General features: G+C 45.2%; 1 protein-coding gene across 1 annotated transcript in view; it reads right to left on the reverse strand.

The window, feature by feature from the left end:
* The window catches only part of LOC124043350 (endonuclease/exonuclease/phosphatase family domain-containing protein 1-like), a 35,521-nt gene extending 28,796 nt beyond the window's left edge, over window positions 1-6,725 (reverse strand). The window contains exon 1 of the mRNA XM_046361879.1: window positions 5,454-6,725. Coding sequence (XP_046217835.1) covers window positions 5,454-6,304 — 851 coding nt within the window. The 5' untranslated portion in view covers window positions 6,305-6,725. The remainder of the gene's footprint in view (window positions 1-5,453) is intronic.
* Between the last annotated feature and the right edge of the window lie 16,037 nt (window positions 6,726-22,762).

Genomic DNA, 22,762 nt, shown 5'->3' on the forward strand with positions numbered 1-22,762 from the left:
GTTACAGCTACAGAAGGGACTGGGCATGATGGCTCCTGTCCTGGCACTGAGAGAAGCAGTGTTTTCTGGGCAATGCTTCTCACGCAGTCTGTCGCCATAAACTGCTGCGCTGATGGAATCTTCCACCAGCACCTTCTCCCTCTGGAGCTTGCGCTGAGTGTTAAGACCACACACACACACATTCCTGTCAGCGACGACCTCCCCAACACCACCGCTCATGACCTCAGCATCATCCTGTCTCACACACACACGCACACACACACAAAAAACACGCTGACAGGGCTGAGAGAAACGGTGCCTCAGATAGCTCCCGATTTCATTGGGGTGCACAGAGGGTGTGCACCATTGCAGTAGAGTCCAGCACATAGTCATGCTGTCTGTTTTAAAAGGCAGTCTGTTCTGTGAGTCGGGGGACAGACCTGCTGTTGCAGGTGAGATGTAGATGTGACAAGGACAGGGATTCACATGGTGAGTGGCAGGCAGGCAGCACCAACACCTGCCTTTATGCCTTTTTAGATCATTTATGTTCAACTCTGATTTTGTTACTATTTTCACATACGTTGTAGCTTGGACCCTATTTTACATCGGCGGTGTTTGCGCTGTGCCATCCATCAGCTCTTGAATACAGGATGAAGTGTTTTTTCAAGAAAGTATCAAATATAGTTTGACAACACTGTTTGTAATCTTTTAAATGATATCAAACATTTATCTTTTGCAGTGATGAAGGCATGGATGTCTCATGGGTCAACTTTGAACACCTCCATCCTAAATGTTTTGGCATTCAGGTCTTAAAAATCACTTTGACCACTTCTTCAACGGATAAATATGTACGGAAAGAACATAATGCTTCAATATTAGAAGCGAGAGAACACAGTTGATCTGTAATGCCAGTAATCGGTTTAGAAGTCGGGAAGATCTTGTCCAGAGATTGTGTGGTGATGGGAATCATTGGATGATTACATTACAAGACTGATCGACTGACCTTTGAATAGCTAACTAGATACGCTGATCCGATTTTCCGTTATCAGATCATGTCCATTCAGATGAACACAGAACACATTGTTTCTGTTATTGGGTTGGTCCGGTTGAATCGATTTATATCAGAAACACTGTCAGGGTTCTAATGACAAAAATCAGAACCCATTCCAATAGGTATCTAATCCACACCCCTGTCGTCAGTGTGTCAGACATGCCTTGGGGTGGGGGGAGTTTTTTTAGGGATGATTGTATAGAAGTTCATACTGCAGTGAAAGCAGTTGTTCATTTGCCCTCAATGTAAAAACAAGAGTGGATTCCTCAGTACATCAAATCAGTTCAGACACATTGAAACCTTGGAAGTTCTTTTTCACTAACCCTGTAGAGGTTGACCTAGAGAGAGAGTATGTTTAGGGCAGCATGTGGGTTTATTTTCCCAAGAGCTGCACATCCAAGGTTAACCTATGTGGTTTCTCAGTTTTTACTCATTTATGTCCAAATCTAATTTCCACAGTAGTTATTGCATAACACTGACAAGATCCCCAACCACTAGCTCAGAAAAAATAAGTTGCCTCTCGTGACAGCCAAAGTGAAAAAATTGCACAAATCAATATCGCAATGCATGGCACCGATCTTGCAAAACTGACATTACAGCATTTCTGTGGCCTATCGTTCCCTCGCCAACCGTTCCCTGACAGCATAGTACACAGAGAGGGTATCGCTGGAGTCTGTAAGTAATGCAGCTGTTCAACATCTTAGCCAGACTACTTGTTTTTCTTCGAGAGATGAGTCAACTGTGTCAGCAGCTTCATTCTACACATTCTCTGTACTACTGAACCGATTTAACCCCCTGCTAGCCTATAGTAACCTTACGATCCCAGTAATGTCCCTGCTAGCCTATAGTAACCTTACGATCCCAGTCATGTCCCTGCTAGCCTATAGTAACCTCCCTATCCCTGTCATGTCCCTGCTAGCCTATAGTAACCTTACGATCCCTGTCATGTCCCTGCTAGCCTATAGTAACCTTACGATCCCAGTCATGTCCCTGCTAGCCTATAGTAAACTCCCTGTCATGTCCCTGCTAGCCTATAGTAACCTTACGATCCCAGTCATGTCCCTGCTAGCCTATAGTAACCTCCCTATCCCTGTCATGTCCCTGCTAGCCTATAGTAACCTTACGATCCCAGTCATGTCCCTGCTAGCCTATAGTAACCTTACAATCCCTGTCATGTCCCTGCTAGCCTATAGTAAACTCCCTGTCATGTCCCTGCTAGCCTATAGTAACCTTACGATCCCAGTCATGTCCCTGCTAGCCTATAGTAACCTCCCTATCCCTGTCATGTCCCTGCTAGCCTAGAGTAACCTCCCTGTCATGTCCCTGCTAGCCTAGAGTAACCTCCCTGTCATGTCCCTGCTAGCCTATGGGAACCTCCCCATCCCTGTCATGTCCCTGCTAGCCTATAGTAACCTCCCTGTTATGTCCCTGCTAGCCTATAGTAATCTCCCTGTCATGTCCCTGCTAGCCTATAGTAACCTCCCTGTCATGTCCCTGCTAGCCTATGGGAACCTCCCTGTCCCTGTCATGTCCCTGCTAGCTGAAAGTAACCTCCCTATCATGTCCCTGCTAGCCTATGGGAACCTCCCTATCCCTGTCATGTCCCTGCTAGCCTATAGTAACCTCCCTGTCATGTCCATGCTAGCCTATAGGAACCTCCCTTTCCCTGTCATGTCCCTGCTAGCCTATAGTAACCTCCCTTTCCCTGTCATGTCCCTGCTAGCTAGTTAGCCTGATGGGGCCACTTCCCTTTTCCCTTAGTCTCCGTCTGTGTCTCAGCCAGGGACTGGTAGAAGGAAGACCAACCGCTCAGCTGACTCATTACACAACTCGAGGGGTGTTCCTCTCCTCCAAGGCTGAGTCATGCTGGTCGGCACTGGTTTACGATTGTCTGTCTAACCTTTGGTTCCGTGTGGTGCAGCACAGAGCGGAGGAGTTCATTGAACTCCAGTGACTCGCTCCCTGTGCTAGCTGGAGGCAGGCCAAGACTATCCAGCTCAGCCTGCACTGTAAACTCAAGTATCAGCCCTGCTGCCTGTGATCTTTCGCTCCACAGCTCAGCGCTAAGCAAACAGACAACACCCTCTCCAACTTCCCATCTTCCCCATCTTCCCCTCGCTCTATTCCCATCCACCTTCTCGCCCTCCCTTGCTCCCATTCTCTCCTGTTGTTCCCTCTCCTCTCTACACGTCGATGTCCCCAGCCAGGACCCCCACCTACAGGCTGACAGAACACAGGAAAAGGGAGGGACAGCCAGGGGAAGTATCATAGCTTTGAAAATAGCTTTCGCTTCCTAACCTGTAGAGGAAGATGTGGAAGGAGGGAAGTATCTGGGGTCAAAGTACTGTGCTAACGGTGGTCAAAATCATTATGAAAGAGCTTTGTTTTCTCTGATTGTAGTGCATGTAGGACTTTCAGTTCTGCATTAGTAGGTGTGTATGTGGGCATGTTTAACTATACTTGTAGTGACCAAAAGAACTCACAAGAGTAAACAAAAACAAACATTTGAACAAGTGGGGTCCCCAAAAGGAAAAAAGCTATTTTTAGGCTTAGGGGTAGGGTTTATTTTGAATTGGAATCAATTGTGTCCCCCCACAAGTTTAGTAAAATAAATAAGTGTGCGTCAGTGTACTTTTTTTAGACTAGCGTGGGGCAGTATTTAGTGTTCTTTATATTAAGCGACAGACACGAGGGGGGGGGGGGGATCATGTGCATGACGACAGTGCTCTCTCGTGACAGATTGGATTTGGGGCTGCATGTAAGATTTGACTCTGGGCGCCAAAATTACCATGACAGGTACACACGTTCTGACGGTAGCAGATTCAGGGGCAGACCACCCATTAGGGCGTTAGGGACGGCCCCCCCACTTGTAATTGACAACATTTTTATATAGAAAGTGTACAAAACATTATGAACATCTTCCTAATACTGTGTTGCACATTCACCCTCTGAATGGTATACATAGACAATCAATTAATTGTCTAGGCTTAAAAATATATATTTTTAAACCAGTCTCCTCCCCTTCATCTACACTGATTGAAGTGCATTTAACAAGTATCATAGCTTTCACCTGCTCAGTCTATGTCATGGAAAGAGCAGGCGTTCTAATTGTTTTATACACCAGTGTATATTATATCATTCATGGATTATGTTTTAAAATGCTCATAAAAGTGCAGTAAATATGTATATATTCCTGTTTCAAATAAATATAATTGTTGAAAACATGCTGTTCAGCTACTTAGTACTCTGCCCCTCAGGGAATGCCAGCGGCAACAGCTCCACTTCCATGGGTGCATAGGCCATGCAAACATTGCTTGGTGTGCTATTCCAGCTATTTGCTATGAGGGGGAACTGCCCCAGTGAAATCGCAGAATTTCATAGCATAAATTATACCAGCACAAAGTAAATGGATGGTCCTGGGGCACACATATGTGCATCCGTTCAGTCGAAACTTATGGGTCTGCTCTAGTCTCCTCTTCCCAATGAGTCTCTCATGCCAGACGGCTTACTTCCGAATACACCTACTCTATCAGGTACAGATTACCGTCTCCTTCCTGAGCGGTATGACAGCTGCGTGGTCCCATGGTGTTTCTACTTGCGTACTATACTTTGTAAAGATGGACGTGGTACCTTCAGGCGTTTGGAAATTGCTCCCAAGGATGAACCAGACTTGTGGAGGTCTACAGTTTTTTTTCTGGGGTCTTGGCTGATTTATTTTCCTTTCCTGTGATGTCAAGCAAAGAGGCACCAAGTTTGAAGGTAGGCCTTGAAATACATCCACAGGTACACCTCCAATTGACTCAAATTATGTCAATTAGTTTATCAGAAGCTTCTAAAGCCATGACATGGAATTTTCCAAGCTGTTTGAAGAAACAGTCAACTTAGTGTATGTAATCTTCTGACCCACTGGAATTGTGATACAGTGAATTATAAGTGAAATAATCTGTCTGTAAACAATTGGAAAAATTACTTGTGTCATGCATAAAGTGGATGTCCTAACCAACTTGCCAAAACTATAGTTTTTTAACAAGAAATTTGTGGAGTGGTTGAAAAACGAGTTAATGACTCCCAACATAAGTGTGTGTAAACTTCTGATTTCAACTGTATATGCCCACACATCCACCGTGATCAACCACCCTTATTAAAGTAACCATACAAAACATAATATACTAATTTGAGTGACTCGGATTTACATTTACCCTGTTATGTCTAGTCTATGAGAGCAGGCTGTGTATTGTCCATTTCCCAACAAAGTTAGGCTGTTCTGAGGGCAAAAGGGGGTGCACAACTCAAAATTAGGAAGTTGTTCCTAAATATTTTATACATTGTAGATTACACTGTACAATGGACAACATGTCATTATGTCAGGACAACATGTCTATTAAAAGGACAGTTTGTCTGTAGGTTTCAGATCAATACTTACTCATTTTCAAGCAGTGTCATACACACGACCTCTTTGATGCCAGGGTTGTTGGCTTTTTCACAGGAGCAGTTCTGGAGGTTCCAGGTAGCCACCCTGACCACCGCCTTCCCCTCCCGCATCCCCGAAGGAGGCTCCACGTCGGGCCGCACCGACATGATCCGAGTCGGCCCCCCGGCTGGGAGATCCAGGTCCTCACTCAGGAGACTGAACGATGTGGGGCTCGGATGAGACTTGGTAGTGTATGCCAACCCCCCGTTGGTATTGGTGGAAGGTGTTCTGGAACGCTCCACATACACTTGAAAGCGGATTTTGTCCAATAGAGACGAGTTTATGTGATTGACCCTCACCAAGTCTTCGATGCTTTTAAACGGACCGTTTTCTAACCTGTGTTCTACTACGTTATTCGCTATTTTACCCGTGATTCCACGGATGCTCATGAGCTGCGCCGGTGTGGCGGTATTAATGTTCATACCTGTGCATGACAGGTGGGGCTCGATATCTTTACGCAGAGACAACGGTGAGTGTTGGGACGAACTCGTCCTGCTCGAAACGCATATTTCCAGTCTGATGATCTCCAGTTTTCCGGCACCAATTCCACTCACGAGAGCCAAATCTTCTACCTTTTTAAACCCCGCAATGCAGTCCCGATACTGCACGATATTCTGCGCTACCATACGGTTCACTCCCGGTAGAGTCATCAGCTCCTCCTCGGTGGCCGTGTTGATATTCAACCTCTCCTGGTTCACGAGGATGTGGCTGAAGTTGCACGCTGCGCTAAACTTGCGCTTGCTGTTGCTGAAATCCGTCGGGTCTTTGGGGATCGAGCGGTGGCACCCCAAATTCCCACCCATGGCTGCGGCTCAGTTGGCAGTGCAATTCACCGTGGCGTCGAAGCCTAGAGACCGTGGATAGACCGGGCAGAGCGGCGAAAGCAGCCGCACCACAGCAGCAGGCGCGCAACCTGGAAAAGTAGCCTACAGTGTGATTGATCGACTATTGCTTAGATACATGCCCTGCATTCAAGACTGTTTTTAGTCATTGACAAACATATTATCGTGTATTTGCTTTTTCGCGATTAAAATAGATAGAACATATGCACAAAACAGCGGTTCCCCTCGCAGGTCCAATTATTCAGCTGTCTCTCACTCCATTTTTGTCATGAAGCTTACTGGTGTTATTTCCCTGCTGAGTATTCAGGTAAATTAACAGTCCACACCGGTCAGCTTGCCTCGAGGAACTGTCCAGTGGCAAGTTGATGCTGCAGAATCTTGTTCGGATTTAACACCAGCTAGTCTCATCGTCACACCAGGGGGGCGTGGCTCTAACCTGACCGACGACTCCGTTTTTTCTGTCCACGTGTTCTACTCTGAAGATGACTTCAGATCTGATGCAGAGTACATTATTAAAACACATGTTTAAATCAAAATGGTTACAGTCTAAAGAGAGACGAGCTGTCAAAATGTTATATCTCTATTCAGGCTATCACATGTAAAACGTAGCCTAATAGTTTAAACTAGCCTACTTTCACTTGCATACTTTTTTTTTACAACATGGATTAATCAACTGTGGATAGGTATAATCCATTGTATGTGTTATAAGGAATATTACTTAATCAACAGGTTATAAAAAACTCCACATCAAAACCCTAAAATGAGATTTTCGATTAAATCTCCTAATCTGTTGGTCTCTGTTTGACACCTCTGAAGAGGGTCAGAAGGTTACATAAGTGGGTACACAGGATTTATTTCAGTTAAGTAGGCAGATTTTTTCACCTTATCCTCTTTTCTATTTTACTAAAGCAGCGATTAGGAGTATTTATGTCTGTAATAAAGCCCTTTTGTGGGAAAAACAAATTCTGATTGGCTGGGCCTAGCTCCCCATTGGCTGGGCCTAGCTCCCCATTGGCTGGGCCTGGCTCCCCATTGGCTGGGCCTAGCTCCCCATTGGCTGGGCCTGGCTCCCCATTGGGTGGGCCTGACTCCCAAGTGCGTGGGCCTATGCCATCCCAGGCCTGATTTACCCCCCCCCCCACATTACTTTTTACACACAGCCACTTAATAGCCAATAATACTCAAACGTGTCTCCATGTTGTTCACAGTCACAGAGGCCCCTACATGTTCTCAGTTTTGCATGTCAAATAATGTTACATCACTTAATTTCTTTTCAGTCAAATGAATACACAGATATGCGGGCACTTCAGGGATTTCATATACATTGGTATTTCAAAGCTTCATATAGCCCACAGCCACCAGGTTCTCTCTCTCTCAAATGAAAGTAAATAAGCTTGGTACCCATTTTGTCCTACAGAACAACCAATGAGAGAGAGGTGATGAAGATTTCTACATAACATGATGCATTGTGGCCAGTTTCAATGTACAGCCAGGCTAAGTAATACCATTCCGTCTCTCTACATTACAGCTTTTTTCTCCTCTGATTTGATTAGCATCTAATTTGCATTTTAGATGAGCCAAAATTAGATTATGTTGGATTTCATCTCTAGCGACATAAAGTTGGTGATCGATAAGCTATTGAATTTTATTACACTTCCTGAACTACATGTACAGTGGGGCAAAAAAGTATTTAGTCAGCCACCAATTGTGCAAGTTCTCCTACTTAAAAAGATGAGAGAGGCCTGTAATTTTCATCATCACTTCAACTATGACAGACAAAATGGCAAGAAAAACAATCAAGAAAATCACATTGTAGGATTTTTAATGAATTTATTTGCAAATTATGGTGGAAAAGAAGTATTTGGTCAATAACAAAAGTTTATCTCAATACTTTGTTATGTACCCTTTGTTGGCAATGACAGAGGTCAAACGTTTTCTGTAAGTCTTCACAAGGTTTTCACACACTGTTGCTGGTATTTTGGCCCATTCCTCCATGCAGATCTCCTCTAGAGCAGTAATGTTTTGGGGCTTTTGCTGGGCAACACGGACTTTCAACTCCCTCCAAAGATTTTCTATGGGGTTGAGATCTAGACACTGGCTAGGCCACTCCAGGACCTTGAAATGCTTCTTACAAAGCCACTCCTTCGTTGCCCGGGCGGTGTGTTTGGGATCATTGTCATGCTGAAAGACCCAGCCACGTTTAATCTTCAATGCCCTTGCTGATGGTAGGCTTTGTTACTTTGGTCCCAGCTCTCTGCAAGTCATTCACTAGGTCCCCCCGTGTGGTTCTGGGATTTTGCTCACCATTCTTGTGATCATTTTGACCCCATGGGGTGAGATCTTGCGTGGAGCTCCAGATCGAGGGAGATTATCAGTGGTCTTGTATGTCTTCCATTTCCTAATAATTTCTCCCAAAGTTGATTTCTTTAAACCAAGCTGCTTACCTATTGCAGATTCAGTCTTCCCAGCCTGGTGCAGGTCTACAATTTTGTTTCTGGTGTCCTTTGACAGCTCTTTGGTCTTGGCCATAGTGGAGTTTGTAGTGTGACTGTTTGAGGTTGTGGACAGGTGTCTTTTATACTGATAACAAGTTCAAACAGGTGCCATTAATACAGGTAACGAGTGGAGGACAGAGGAGCCTCTTAAAGAAGAAGTTACAGGTCTGTGAGAGCCAGAAATCTTGCTTGTTTGTAGGAGACCGAATACTTATTTTCCACCATAATTTGCAAATAAATTCATTAAAAATCCTACAATGTAATTTTCAGGATTTTTTCTCTCATTTTGTCTGTCATACAGGCCTCTCTCATCCTTTTAAGTGGGAGAACTTGCACAATTGGTGGCTGACTAAATACTTTTTTGCCCCACTGTATGTAACAGAGCTGTGCAACACTTTATTTGATTATTTTGTTTTGTTAGAATGTTAGGAGTCTTAATTAAAAGCATTGTAGACGTTATGTTGTGTGGGTTCAGCATAACAAAGCAGTGGACTTCCCTTTTGGAACTGTGCATGCAGGCTTTTGCTCTAGCCCTGCTCTATATACACCTGATTCATCAAATCTAGGCCACCCCTGCCCAGTAATCTACCTAGCATAAACCAGGAAGCTGTAGACAGGAAGCTATCTGATCGCCATGCAGCCTACACCAGTACAGTACCCTCACCAGTACTGATGGGGAAAGTCATGCTTGCAGTGTTACCATCACACCTCTTTATATAGCATCAGAGTGTTTCATGAAATGGCTCAAAGTCAGAACACTTGCACATTCACTTCAACACTGCTCTCATTACGCAATACCAACATCAGAATCACTGAGAAAACAACAACAGGTATGTCTGTATGTCTGCAGATGATACAACCACAAAACAAGATGTACCAAAACAGTTTGATCATTTTGGATAATCCAAAACAAACAAAGTAAACACAGTCAAAAATAGCTGAGGAGATTTAGATGGCATATGTGATGAACAGACAGATATCGAGGTGCCACCTTCCTCTGCCAGTAACCATGTGCTCTGTTCCATGCCACTTCTTTGCCAATATTGACTTACTAATCCTATAGTTGTGGCAGCCAAGGTTCCTGGCCCCACTTGACCTGCAGAGAGAAAATTGGAGGTTGGTCTACAGAGCATGGAGCTGGAGTGTGACCAGAGGACAACCAACATCTTGTCTTCTTAACCCCTAACCAACTTCTCTCAGTTACTCTGATCATATCACCACTAAAACTTACTTGCCCATGTGGACACAGACAAGTATACGAAGTGTGTCACAGTTGGCAAGACTGGTGCTAGCACTGCCAAGGTATTGGGTTCAATTCCCACAGGGATGACATACAAAAAATGTATGCCCTCACCAACTGTAAGTGGTTTTGGATATAGGTATCTAGAACATGTACAGATTTGGAGAACCCTTTTTGGTTCTCGGTCGAACCCTTTTGCTTCCATGCAGAACCTTTTACACAGAGGGCTCAAGATGGAACCCAAAAGGAGACCTTTTTTCCTTTTTACTTAAGTTGCGTTTACACAGGCAGCACAATTCTGATATCTTTTTTCATTAATCGGTCTTTAGATCAATCACATCAGATCTTTTTCAGAGTTGATCTGATTGTTCAAAAGACCAATTAGTGGAAAAAAGATCAGAATTGGGCTTCTTCTGTAAACGCAGTCAGAGATACACAAAGACACACAGACACAAACATTGTCTGGTCTAATGACGTAATGGGATTCTGGCTAACAAAAGGCCAGTCTCCATGGTGGCAGAGACCACACGTGGTGAAACGATGCAAACACACAGACAGAATAGAATAGAATCTGGCCCCTGATCCCTTAGTGGGTCCAGAGACTAACGTACTGCTCTGCAACCATACTGCATGGCACAACAAGAGAGAGATAAATAGAGAGAGTGAGTGTGGCACACCAAGCGAGTGCACTGTGTGTGTGTTGGCTGGGCTCCCTGCTTGTACCATCAAACCATTGCAACTTATCCAGAATGCCGCAGTTCACCTGAGGTTCAACCAAGTTCTCCCATGTCACCCCGCTCCTCCACAGACTCCACTGGCTTCCAGTCGAAGCTCGCATCCACTACAAGACCACGGTGCTTGCCTACGGAGCCAGCAAGCAGGTAGCCTAGCGGTTAGAGCATTGGACTAGTAACCGAAAGGTTGCAAGATAAAATCCCTGAGCTGACAAGGTAAAAATCTGTCGTTCTGGCCCTGAACAAGGCAGTTAACCCACTGTTCCGAGGCCGTCATTGTAAATAAGCATTTGTTCTTAACTGACTTGCCTAGTTAAATAAAGGTAAATTAAATAAAAAGAAGAACTGCCCCTTCCTACTTTCAGGCTATTCTCAAACCCTACACCCCAACTGGAGTACTCTCTTCTGCCACCTTTGGTCTCTTGGCCCTCCCACCCTGGAGGGAGGGCAGCTCCCGCTCAGCCTTCAAAGCTTGCCCCTGAAGCTAGCACAGCAGAGTCCCTGCCCATCTTCAGAAAACATCCGAGACCCTACCTCTTCAAAGAGTATCTTAAATAATCCCACAGCACGCCCGCTCGCAAATGTGTGCGTGTACTGCCTGTGTGTGTGGAACAGCAAGTGTGTGTCGCACAGTGTGTGTTTATGTGTTGCCTTGTCCAAGCCATGGGAACACAGAGAAAAGAGCTTAAACTTGCTGACAGTGCAGCAGCAATTCTTCTCCCTCTGTTGTCTGTCTGCTTGGACCCACTCCAGCACACCACACACAAAGCTCTAAAAAAAAATCAAAGGAGGTCATTGTTAAAACGAGCTATTAAGCAGAACAGACTGTGCAAGCCAAGTCGGGGGACTGCGTTTAGCAAGAGCCCCTGTGTTTCACCAGCTATGGAACTGTATTTGGCAAAATGGAGGTCTCGGGGGTGATAGACTAGAGAAAGGCACAGAGCGCTGTGGACAGCGATTGAGATCGGAGTGCTGTACAGTGTTATGTAACAAGATTGGATCCAGTTTCCCATGGACCAGGCAGCAAGAGACTGCTGATGCCAGTGGTTTAGCATTAGTAACCACTCCACTGAGGCATAGAGCTGAATAGGGCACTGTAATTAGTCAGGGATCCTTATACCTAAGTGGATGGATAGAGACGGTCACAGATCCCCCCCAGTATTGCTGCTCATTCTGTTCACGGAGTTCCGGAGGTCGACACCACCGGCCTTCTAGGCTGCACTGAACTGTGTCATTACGCACACCTGGTTCCAATTACTCACTGATTGTATTTGTATAAATGTGCTCTTTGTTTCCCCATTGGACTGTCAATTATTGTTCCCATGTCTGTTGGTGGCGTGAGTACCTATGCGTTGTCTCAGCCTGTGTTGCGTGTTTTGTGCATTGTGTATTACGGGTCCCGTGGCGTTCTACGAGGTTGACCCTCGCTCTTTTGTTTGGGTACATCCCAGTGTTTTGTATACATGTTTGTTTTGGGTGTATTAAAACCCTGGATTATGTATTCCTGCGCCTGTCTCCAAATAATTTATACCAACGTGACAGAGACGCATACAGTGTCTAGAGAAAGCCCACAACTGAGGCAGGCCTAAAAGTGACAATACACAGAGATGATAGAAAAGCTGAGGAAGATATCTTTTTCAGTTTCTTCATTGCTCCCTGGCAGGTCAATACAGGATATGTGTGATCAAAATGCACTATGCCGAACTGAACTTTTATGCAATTACTTTGAGTGGAGTAATTGGCTATTATCCTCAGTTCAATATACATGATTAAAACCTGGTTTGTAGGGACGTTCATTCTGGACTGCATGGTTCCATGGGTGCTGACTGAGCACAGGGCCAGCAGGATGTGAACCTTGACCGTTGTCCAGTTTGACTTGGCTGGGATGATGTGGTCGACAGACAAACACCAAGGACCAATGCCAACACAGCTTTCTGTGTCAAAGGGTGTCGGTCAACAGTAGACCCAATTTCTATTGGCAGGCTTTTACTGCTTAACTATTACGATCACCTAGATCACCATCGTATCTTTTACAATAATTCACTTTGGTAACGCTTTACTTGACACCCAGTGTCATAGCACGTTATTATGACACGTCATAACTGTATCAGAATACAAGCACTTCACTTGATTTGATTTGATATTTCTACAGCTGACATAACTTGTCATAACATGATCATAACAGTCATGACACAAGTATTTATAGTTGTTGTGACAACATGGCGTTATTTTGTGGCTGGTTTTGACACCTACATAAGAGTTTAAAACCTACCACACAAGGCAAAACATTCCATTACTTGAAAATAAAAGAGAGCCGCACACTCTAGGAGCTCAGATGCAAAAATGTAATTACCAACGTTTCGACAGCCAAGCTGTCTTCATCAGGGATTATACCCCGATGAAGACAGCTTGGCTCTCGAAACGTTGGTAATTACATTTTTGCATCTGAGCTCCTAGAGTGTGCGGCTCTCTTTTATTTTCCAGTTTTCTACTCCGCTAGCCACCTCGTCTTAATAGGTGTGCGTTTCTTTTTCTTCTAAAACATTCCATTACACCATAGCCTACTGGTCAGTAGTATGTTTATGTTATATAGCATTTTCAGAAATGGACCATATTAAATGATCATTGTAATTGTGCACACATTGATGTCAGACATGCTGCTACCTCACTGCTCTGCTTCTGATGACTGGGATGAATGCAGGAGCATATTTCAGGATTAGGACAAAACACCCTCTTTTTGACTGATGACTGACATAAGGCCATGTACGGGATAGGCCTGGGTGGCTTATGTGATTCTGATGGTCATAATGCTTCTTAAGTGTCATAAAGTGCATTTTCTTAGTCCAAGTAATTATGATGAAAACAAGTGACAGTAAAAAATGTATTATACAACAAAGGACTTAAGAAACCAACTTTCAGGGAAAGTTCTTGGCAGGGAAAAAAGTCAAGCAAAGTCTTACCAATTATTTGGTCTCAAAATCATCCTAACTGGACGGTTCCGAAGTTCATTTAGACGACCAAGATGATATTTAGATATGAACAAAAGTTATTTTGCATTAACTTTACATTGTTCAGTCAGAAAGAAACAGCAAATACACAACAGAATATACTTTACAGAACAGAGTTATAATCGTCAGGGGTATCAGTTAACTTTTCCTTTGCAGGAGACAATATTGGGAGACAGTCCAATGCGTGGCCTACTTCCCTGTCTCCACGAATGGTCAGTCAATACCCACTATGGGGGCTGAAACATTGGACCTCTAGACTGGTCTGTTCAGATTGGTCAAGGCACCAATCACCTGGATGACCAGGTAAAACCCTTGACCAATCAGCAAGTAGAAAGGTGGGCAAACGTAGCCGGCTGACAGAGGGGCTATGGCGTGATTCTAGAGTGGCTGGGGCAGTGTGTGTGAGTTCCACACAGCACTGGGGAGTCCAAAGGGACCCTTTTTGTTTGAATAACACGGAAAGAAAAAAGTACAAACAGGAAAAAGTCAACTATACTGTGTTCTTTGGACACTGTGTTAAGTAACCTCCAGACAAGCTTCAATACCATACAACTCTCCTTCTGTGGCCTCCGACTGCTCTTAAATGCAAGTCAAACTAAATGCATGCTCTTCAACCGATCGCTGCCCGCACCCGCCCGCCCGTCCAGCATCACTACTCTAATTTTACCTTTAGTCTCTTTCACCTGATGTGGGTAAAAGTCATCAAATATAATCAGCGATCTACCCAATGGACTCATGCAAAATCTGAGTGCATTTCTCTAGTCTGCAGGATTCAGGTTTGGAGTACACCATGATGAGATGATCAGGTACTGAAGTCTAAAGAGATGCATGTTCAAGGACAGAAGCATAGCCTGGAAACTCCTGAGATATGACTTATGACTGTATGGCAGGGACCCAAACTGGACTGTTAAAAACACCAGGAAATCAGCTCAGCTCAGGTGATTGCAACTTTGGAAATCTGTTCAAGTATTCTCACGCATAATAGAGATATCACGTTTCAGGCATGACCCAGATGCAGACAGTGTCTAGGAAACAAACATTTATTTCTAATACAGGCACAGGCAAAGACAGGTCAAAGGCAGGCAGGGGTCAGTAATCCATAGAAGGTGCAAAGGGTCCAGAACGGCAGGCAGTCTCAGGGTCAAGGCAGACAGGGGTCAAAAATCTAGTGAGGTGGGGCAAGGAGACAAAGGGCTGTGAGACATGGGTTTAACTCTGGGCATATGAAGGGTACGGGGCAACAGAAGATGAACAGCAGAGGGGGTTAATGAGTTTGGAGATGGGAAACGGGCCGATAAACCAGGGGGAGAGTTTGCGGGATTCCACCCGGAAGGGCAGATCCCGGGTGGACAGCCATACCTTCTGCCCGAGATGATACCGGGGAGCCGGGGTCCGGTGGTGATCTGCTTGTTGTCGATAACTGGAGGTGGTCTTGAGGAGGGCTTACCGGGCTCTCCTCCAGGTATTACGACAGCGGAGGACAAACATCTGGGCAGATGGTATGCCCACCTCTTCTTCCTGCTCAGGAAAGAGTGGGGGCTGATACCCCAGTGAACACTCAAAAGGTGATATGCCCGTGGCAGAGCAGGGAAGGATGTTGCGGACGTATTCAACCCACACAAGCTGTTGGCTCCAGGTGGTGGGGTTGGCGGAGACCAGGCAGCGCAGAATAGTCTCTATGTCCTGGTTGGCTCACTCCAACTGGCCAATGACCCAATGAGGGTGCAGAACACCTTCCAGAACTGGGACGAGAACTGAGGACCCCGGTTGGAGACCATGTCAACTGGCAGTCCATGGATCTGGAAGACGTGCTGCACCATGAGATGGGCCGTCTCTTTGGCAGAGGGTAGCTTGGGGAGAGGAATGAGGTGAGCGGCTTTGGAAAACTGATCGACAACGGTCAGGATGGCGGTGTTGCCATCAGACGGGGGATCCGTGATAAAGTCCAGGGAGATGTGAGACCACGGATGGTGAGGGACTGGCAGAGGTTGGAGGAGACCAGCCAGTGCTTGCCGAGGAGTCTTGTTCTGTGCACAGACCGTGCAAGCGGTGTCAAATGCGGAGACGTCAGGAACCATGGTAGGCCACTAAAAGTGTTGTCACACAAAAGCCAGGGTCACGGGAGCCCGGGTGCCAGGCAAGCCTGGAGGAGTGGGCCCACTCCAGGACCGCGGAGCAGACCGCGCCAGGCACGAACATCCGGTTAACTGGACCCCCTCGGGTTTGGCTGGGAACCCTGTGCCTCCCGAATCTGCTTCCCTATTCCCCAGCTGAGTTCCGTCGCCAGGCACAGGGTGGGAAGGATGGTCTCAGGTTCTGGGATAGTAGTCGTGGGGCTATAGCACCATGACAGCACTTCCAGCTTGACATTCTTGGATCCCGGCCAGTAAGAGAGGGAGAAATTGAACCGAGTGAACAGTAGGGCCCACCTAGCCTGCCTGGAATTGAGGCGCTTGGCGGTGCGGAGATATTCCAGGTTCTTGTGGTTGGTCCACACAATGAATGGATGTTACACTCACTCCAGCCATTGCCTCCACTCCTCCATCTTTACTGCGAGAAGCTCCCGATTCCCCACATTGTAGTTCCTCTCTGTGGCGTTGAGGCGCATCTGAAGCATTAGCCTCCACCACAAACTGGCGGGACGGTCAGAATGAAATAAGATGGGAGCTGTTTGAAGCGGTGTTTGAGCTCCCGGAACACCCGGTGAGCAGCTGGGGAACACTTGAATTGAACCTTGGGAGAGTTGAGGGCAGACAGGGGGGAAAGCCAGGTGATAAAAGTTGGCGAAATCCAGGAAACGCTGCAGCTGTACTCTGGACGTAGGCTGGGGCCAATCCACCATCGCTCTCACCTTCCCGGGATCCATCTGTACGCTCCCTGCAGCAATGATGTAATCCAAAAAGGGGATAGTGGAGCAATGGAATTCGCACTTCTCTGCTTTTACAAAAAGCTGGTTCTCCAGGAAGTGTGGGAGAACCTGTCGAGATGTAGAGCATGTGTTCTTAGGTAAGGCAGGGGAAGATGAGGATGTCATTGAGGTAGACGAAGACGAACAGTTTCAACATGTCACGGAGAACATCATTAACCAGAGCCTGAAAAAGAGTAGGGGCGTTGGTAAGGTCAAGGGCATGACCAGGTACTTGTAGTGGCTGCTGGCCAGGTTGAAGGCAGTCTTCCACTCGTCCACTTCCCGTATCCGCACCAGGTGGTAGGAGTTCCGTAGGTCCAGCTTTGAGAACACGGTGGTCCCCTGGAGCGGCTCGGAGGAGATGAGAGGTAGCGGGTAGCGGTTCTTCACAGTGATGTCGTTGAGACCTCAGTAGTCGATGAACGGGCACAGGGTTTTGTCCTTCTCCACAAAGAAGAACCCTGCGCCGGCAGGGGAGGCAGAAGGACAAATGAACCCAGCAGCTAGGAAGTCCTCAATGTAAGTCTCCATAGCCTTGGTCTCCGGACCCGACAGAGAGTACAGTCATCCCCGGGGTGTAGTGGTACCTGGGAGAAGATCAATCTTGCAGTCATTAGGTCGGTGCTGTGGCAGCGAAGAGGCCGGGCCTTACTGAGCACGTCCCGGAGGTTCTGGTACTCCGCAGGAATGGTGGAGAGTTCCAGGTCAAATTCCGAGGCCCCAGGAAGACGTCCTGGGGCAGGCTGCGCTGACTTCAGGCAATGGGTGTGGCAGAACAGGCTCCAGCCCATGATGGCACCGGCAGACCAGTCAATGAGGGGATTGTGTCCCTGGAGCCAGGAGAATTCCAATACCACAGTAACCTGAGGAGACTTAATGAGCAGGATAATAACTATTATTCTGAACTGGATAATCTCGCTATGGTTCCCTGACACACATAGGTTGATGGGGGTGGAATGATGGGGGTGGGTGACCCGGCCTATTGATTTGGTCCTGTCGTACATACCTACATATATGCTACGGTCACAAGACACATGCCTCCAAATTGTCCCTAGAATTTCTAAGCAAACAGCTGGAGGCAGGGCTTTCTCCTATAGAGCTCCATTTTTATGGAATGGTCTGCTTACCGATGTGAGAGACACAAACTCGGTCTCAACCTTTGAGAAACTCTGGAGCAACGAACTGCCCTTGCTGTCTCTGCCTGGCCGGTTCCCCTCTTTCCACTGGGATTCTCTGCCTCTAACCCTATTACAGGGGCTGAGTCACCTGCTTACTGGTGCTCTTTCATGCCGTCCCTAGGAGTGGTGCGTCACTTGAGTGGGTTGAGTCACTGATGTGATCTTCCTGTCTGGGTTGGCGCCCCCCTTGGGTTGTGCCGTGGCGGAGATCTTTGTGGGATATACTCGGCCTTGTCTCAGGATGGTAAGTTGGTGGTTGAAGATATCCCTCTAGTGGTGTGGGGGCTGTGCTTTGGCAAAGTGGGTGGGGTTATATCCTTCCTGTTTGGCACTGTCTGGGGGTATCATCGGATGGGGCCACAGTGTCTCCTGACCCCTCCTGTCTCAGCCTCCAGTATTTATGCTGCAGTACTTTATGTGTCGGGGGGCTAGGGTCAGTTTGTTATATCTGGTGTACTTCTCATGTCTTATGCAGTGTCCTGTGTGAATTGAAGTATGCTCTCTCTAATTCTCTCTTTCTTTCTCTCTCTCGGAGGACCTGAGCCCTAGGACCATGCCCCAGGACTACCTGGCATGATGACTCCTTGCTGTCCCCAGTCCACCTGGTCATGCTGCTGCTCCAGTTTCAACTGTTCTGCCTGCGGCTATGGAATTCTGACCTGTTCACTGGACGTGCTACCTGTCCCAGACCTATTATTTGACCATGCTGGTCATTTATGAACATTTGAACATCTTGGCCATGTTCTGTTATAATCTCCACCCTGCACAGCCAGAAGAGGACTGGCCACCCCTCATAGCCTGGTTCCTCTCTAGGTTTCTTACTAGGTTTTGGCCTTTCTAGGGAGTTTTTCCTAGCCAACGTGCTTCAACACCTACATTGCTTGCTGTTTGGGGTTTTAGGCTGGGTTTCTGTACAGCTGATGTACAAAGGGCTATATAAATTGGGTTCTTGTGGTCAATTTACAATCCTACAAATTATTTGTAATTATGTTCTGGCTCCCAGACCATTTGCTCAAGAAACAAAATCATCCCATGGCTGAATCGAGTTGATGATCCCTGCTATTTGAGATATGACGGAGTCAGTAATTATTGACTGCCCCCTGCTGGTGAAATATAGCGTGCATCTTGGTGAGGAGGACAATGAATTTCAGAAGAGGGTTTATGGCTTGTAACTTGACTCAAAGGTGAGCTAAGCCACATTTTACCAAAGTAATCCCCTTCCATCTTCACCAAAACCTTTTAAACAAAAACGTTGATTTCAATAAAACCACATTGGATTGAATCATCACAAGTTTATTATGTGACTATACAGTTGAAGTCGAAAGTTTACATAGACTTAGGTTGGAGTTATTAAAACTTGTTTTTCAACCACCCCACAAATTTCTTGTTAACAAACTATAGTTTTTGCAAGTTGGTTAGGATATCTACTTTGTGGATGACATAAGTCAAACATCAGCTATCCGAGCAGCTAACCGATCGCTGCAGCTGTACATAGTCTATTGGTAAATAGCCCACCCATTTTCACCTACCTCATTCCCATACTGTTTTTATACTGTTTTTTATGTATTTACTTTTCTGCTCTTTTGCACACCAATATCTCTACCTGTACATGACCATCTGATCATTTATCACTCCAGTGTTAATCTGCAAAATTGTATTATTCGCCTACCTCCTCATGCCTTTTGCACACATTGTATACAGACTGCCCATTTTTTTCTACTGTGTTATTGACTTGTTAATTGTTTACTCCATGTGTAACTCTGTGTTGTCTGTTCACACTGCTATGCTTTATTTTGGCCAGGTCGCAGTTGCAAATGAGAACTTGTTCTCAACTAGCCTACCTGGTTAAATAAAGGTGAAATAAAAATAAAATAAAAAAATAAGTAATTTTTCCAACAATTGTTTACAGACATATTATTTCACTCATAATTCACAGTATCACAATTCCAGTGGGTCAGAAGTTTACATGCACTAAATAGACTGTGCCTTTAAACAGCTTGGAAAATTCCAGAAAATGATGTCATGACTTTAGAAGCTTCTAATAGGCTAATTGACATAATTTGAGTCAATTGGAGGTGTACCTGTGGATGCATTTCAAGGCCTACCTTCAAACTCAGTGCCTCTTTGCTTGACATCATGGGAAAGACCTCAGCAAAAAAATTGTAGAACTCCACAAGTCTGGTTCATCCTTGGGGGCAATTTCCAAACGCCTGAAGGTACCACGTTCATCTGTACAAACGATAATACGCAAGTATAAACACCATGGGACCGCGTAGCCATCATACCGCGCTGCCGTCATACCGCTCAGGAAGGAGACAGGTTCGGTCTCCTTGAACATACTTTGGTGTGAAAAGTGCAAATCAATCCCAGAACAACAGCAAAGGACCTTGTGAAGATGTTGGAGGAAACAGGTACAAAAGTATCTATATCCACAGTAAAGCAAGTCCTATATCGACATAACCTGAAAGGCCGCTCAGCAAGGAAGAAGCCACTGCTCCAAAACGCCATATAAAACCCAGACTACAGTTTGCAACTGCACATGGGGACAAAGATTGTACTTTTTGGAGTAAAATTCTCTGGTCTGATGAAACAAAAATAGAAATGTTTGGCCATCGTTATGTTTGGGGAAAAAGGGGGAAGCTTGGAAGCCGAAGAACACTATCCCAACCGTGAAGCACGGGGGTGGCAGCATCATGTTGTGGGGGTGCAAATCAATCCCAGAACAACAGCAAAGGACCTTGTGAAGATGTTGGAGGAAACAGGTACAAAAGTATCTATATCCACAGTAAAGCAAGTCCTATATCGACATAAGGGACTGGTGCACTTCACAAAATAGATGGCATCATGAGATTGGAAAATTAGGTGGATATATTGACACAACATCTCAAAAAAGCTTGGTTGCAAATTAGTCTTCCAAATGGACAATGACCCCAAGCATACTTCCAAAGTTGTTACAAAATGGATTAAGGACAACAAAGTCAAGGTATTGGAGTGGCCATCACAAAGCCCTGACCTCAATCCTATAGAACATTTGTGGGCAGAACTGAAAAAGTGTGTGAGAGCAAGGAGGCCTACAAACCTGATTCAGTTACACCAGCTCTGTCAGGAGGAATGGGACAAAATTCACCCAACTTATTGTGGGAAGCTTGTGGAAGGCTACCCGAAATGTTTGAACCAAGTTAAAGAATTTAAAGGCAATGCTACCAAATACTAATTGAGTGTATGTAAACTTCTGACCCACTGGGAATGTGATGAAAGAAATAAAAGCTGAAATAAATCATTCTCTCTACTATTATTCTGACATTTCACATTCTCAGAATAAAGTGGTGATCTTAACTGACCTAAAACAGGGAATTTTTACTAGGATTAAATGTCAGGATTTGTGAAAAACTGAGTTTAAATGTATTTGGCTTAGGTGTATGTAGACTTCTGACTTCAACTGTAAAAACAAAACAACAAAAAAATACAGAGATGCAGGACATGAACAGAGTTAAATGTGATGTTTGGGAAGGGAACACGACAGTTGTTTATTGCAGTCAATATAGACTTACAGTCATTGGAAATTGTAAGTAAACAACAATAGGGTTGTGTTAACGGGTTGAGTCAACAACCAAGCATTCCTCCCCACAGTCTTCTGGGGAGGAATGCTTGGTTGTTGAGTGAAATCCAGTGTGCACAGTAGACCTCCAAGACCAGACTGGAAAACGCCTGCAAACAAACATGAAACGAATAATGAACAAACGATTACTGTAGCAGGGCCAATATAAGAGAACCAGAAATGTAAACCAGACAAAATAATAATAAATGAAACGTTCCAACGTGACTGAAGTTATACAATGGGGTCCATGGCTAGATCATTTAAATTGCCAGAGATGAAAGAGCATATCAGTTTGGTATGAAGGTAAAAAAAAATTTTTTTTTAAAGTGACGACTAAATAACTGAAAAACCTAAATCATTACAAAAAACAAACCTCTGAGGTGAGTAGCTTCCTACTCTGCCGTTTGGTCATTTGGCGTTAAATAGAACACTACAACATAGCAGTGCAGTCCGTCTCCAAGGTCATCTAACTAGAAAGAGAAAAAGCAGTGCAGTCCGTCTCCAAGGCCATCTAACTAGAAAGAGAAAAAGCAGTGCAGTCCGTCTCCAAGGTCATCTAACTAGAAAGAGAAAAAGCAGTGCAGTCCGTCTCCAAGGTCATCTAACTAGAAAGAGAAAAAGCAGTGCAGTCTGTCTCCAAGGTCATCTAACTAGAAAGAGAAAAAGCAGTGCAGTCCGTCTCCAAGGTCATCTAACTAGAAAGAGAAAAAGCAGTGCAGTCCGTCTCCAAGGTCATCTAACTAGAAAGAGAAAAAGCAGTGCAGTCTGTCTCCAAGGTCATCTAACTAGAAAGAGAAAAAGCAGTGCAGTCTGTCTCCAAGGTCATCTAACTAGAAAGAGAAAAAGCAGTGCAGTCTGTCTCCAAGGCCATCTAACTAGAAAGAGAAAAAGCAGTGCAGTCTGTCTCCAAGGCCATCTAACTAGAAAGAGAAAAAGCAGTGCAGTCTGTCTCCAAGGTCATCTAACTAGAAAGAGAAAAAGCAGTGCAGTCTGTCTCCAAGGTCATCTAACTAGAAAGAGAAAAAGCAGTTCAGTCTGTCTCCAAGGTCATCTAACTAGAAAGAGAAAAAGCAGTGCAGTCTGTCTCCAAGGTCATCTAACTAGAAAGAGAAATAGAAAGTGAAAAGAAAGAAGGAAGAACAGTGGTGTTCCTTTCTGGGGTTCAAAAAGAAAATCCTCTCTGAAATCACGAAAGAGCTGATAACTGTGTGTTTTGTTTTTCTGTGTGTGAGATTGTATGTGTGTGTGTGTATGAGAC

Source organism: Oncorhynchus gorbuscha, linkage group LG09, assembly GCF_021184085.1.
Source record: "Oncorhynchus gorbuscha isolate QuinsamMale2020 ecotype Even-year linkage group LG09, OgorEven_v1.0, whole genome shotgun sequence".
In the NCBI taxonomy this organism is placed as follows: Eukaryota; Metazoa; Chordata; class Actinopteri; order Salmoniformes; family Salmonidae; genus Oncorhynchus; species Oncorhynchus gorbuscha.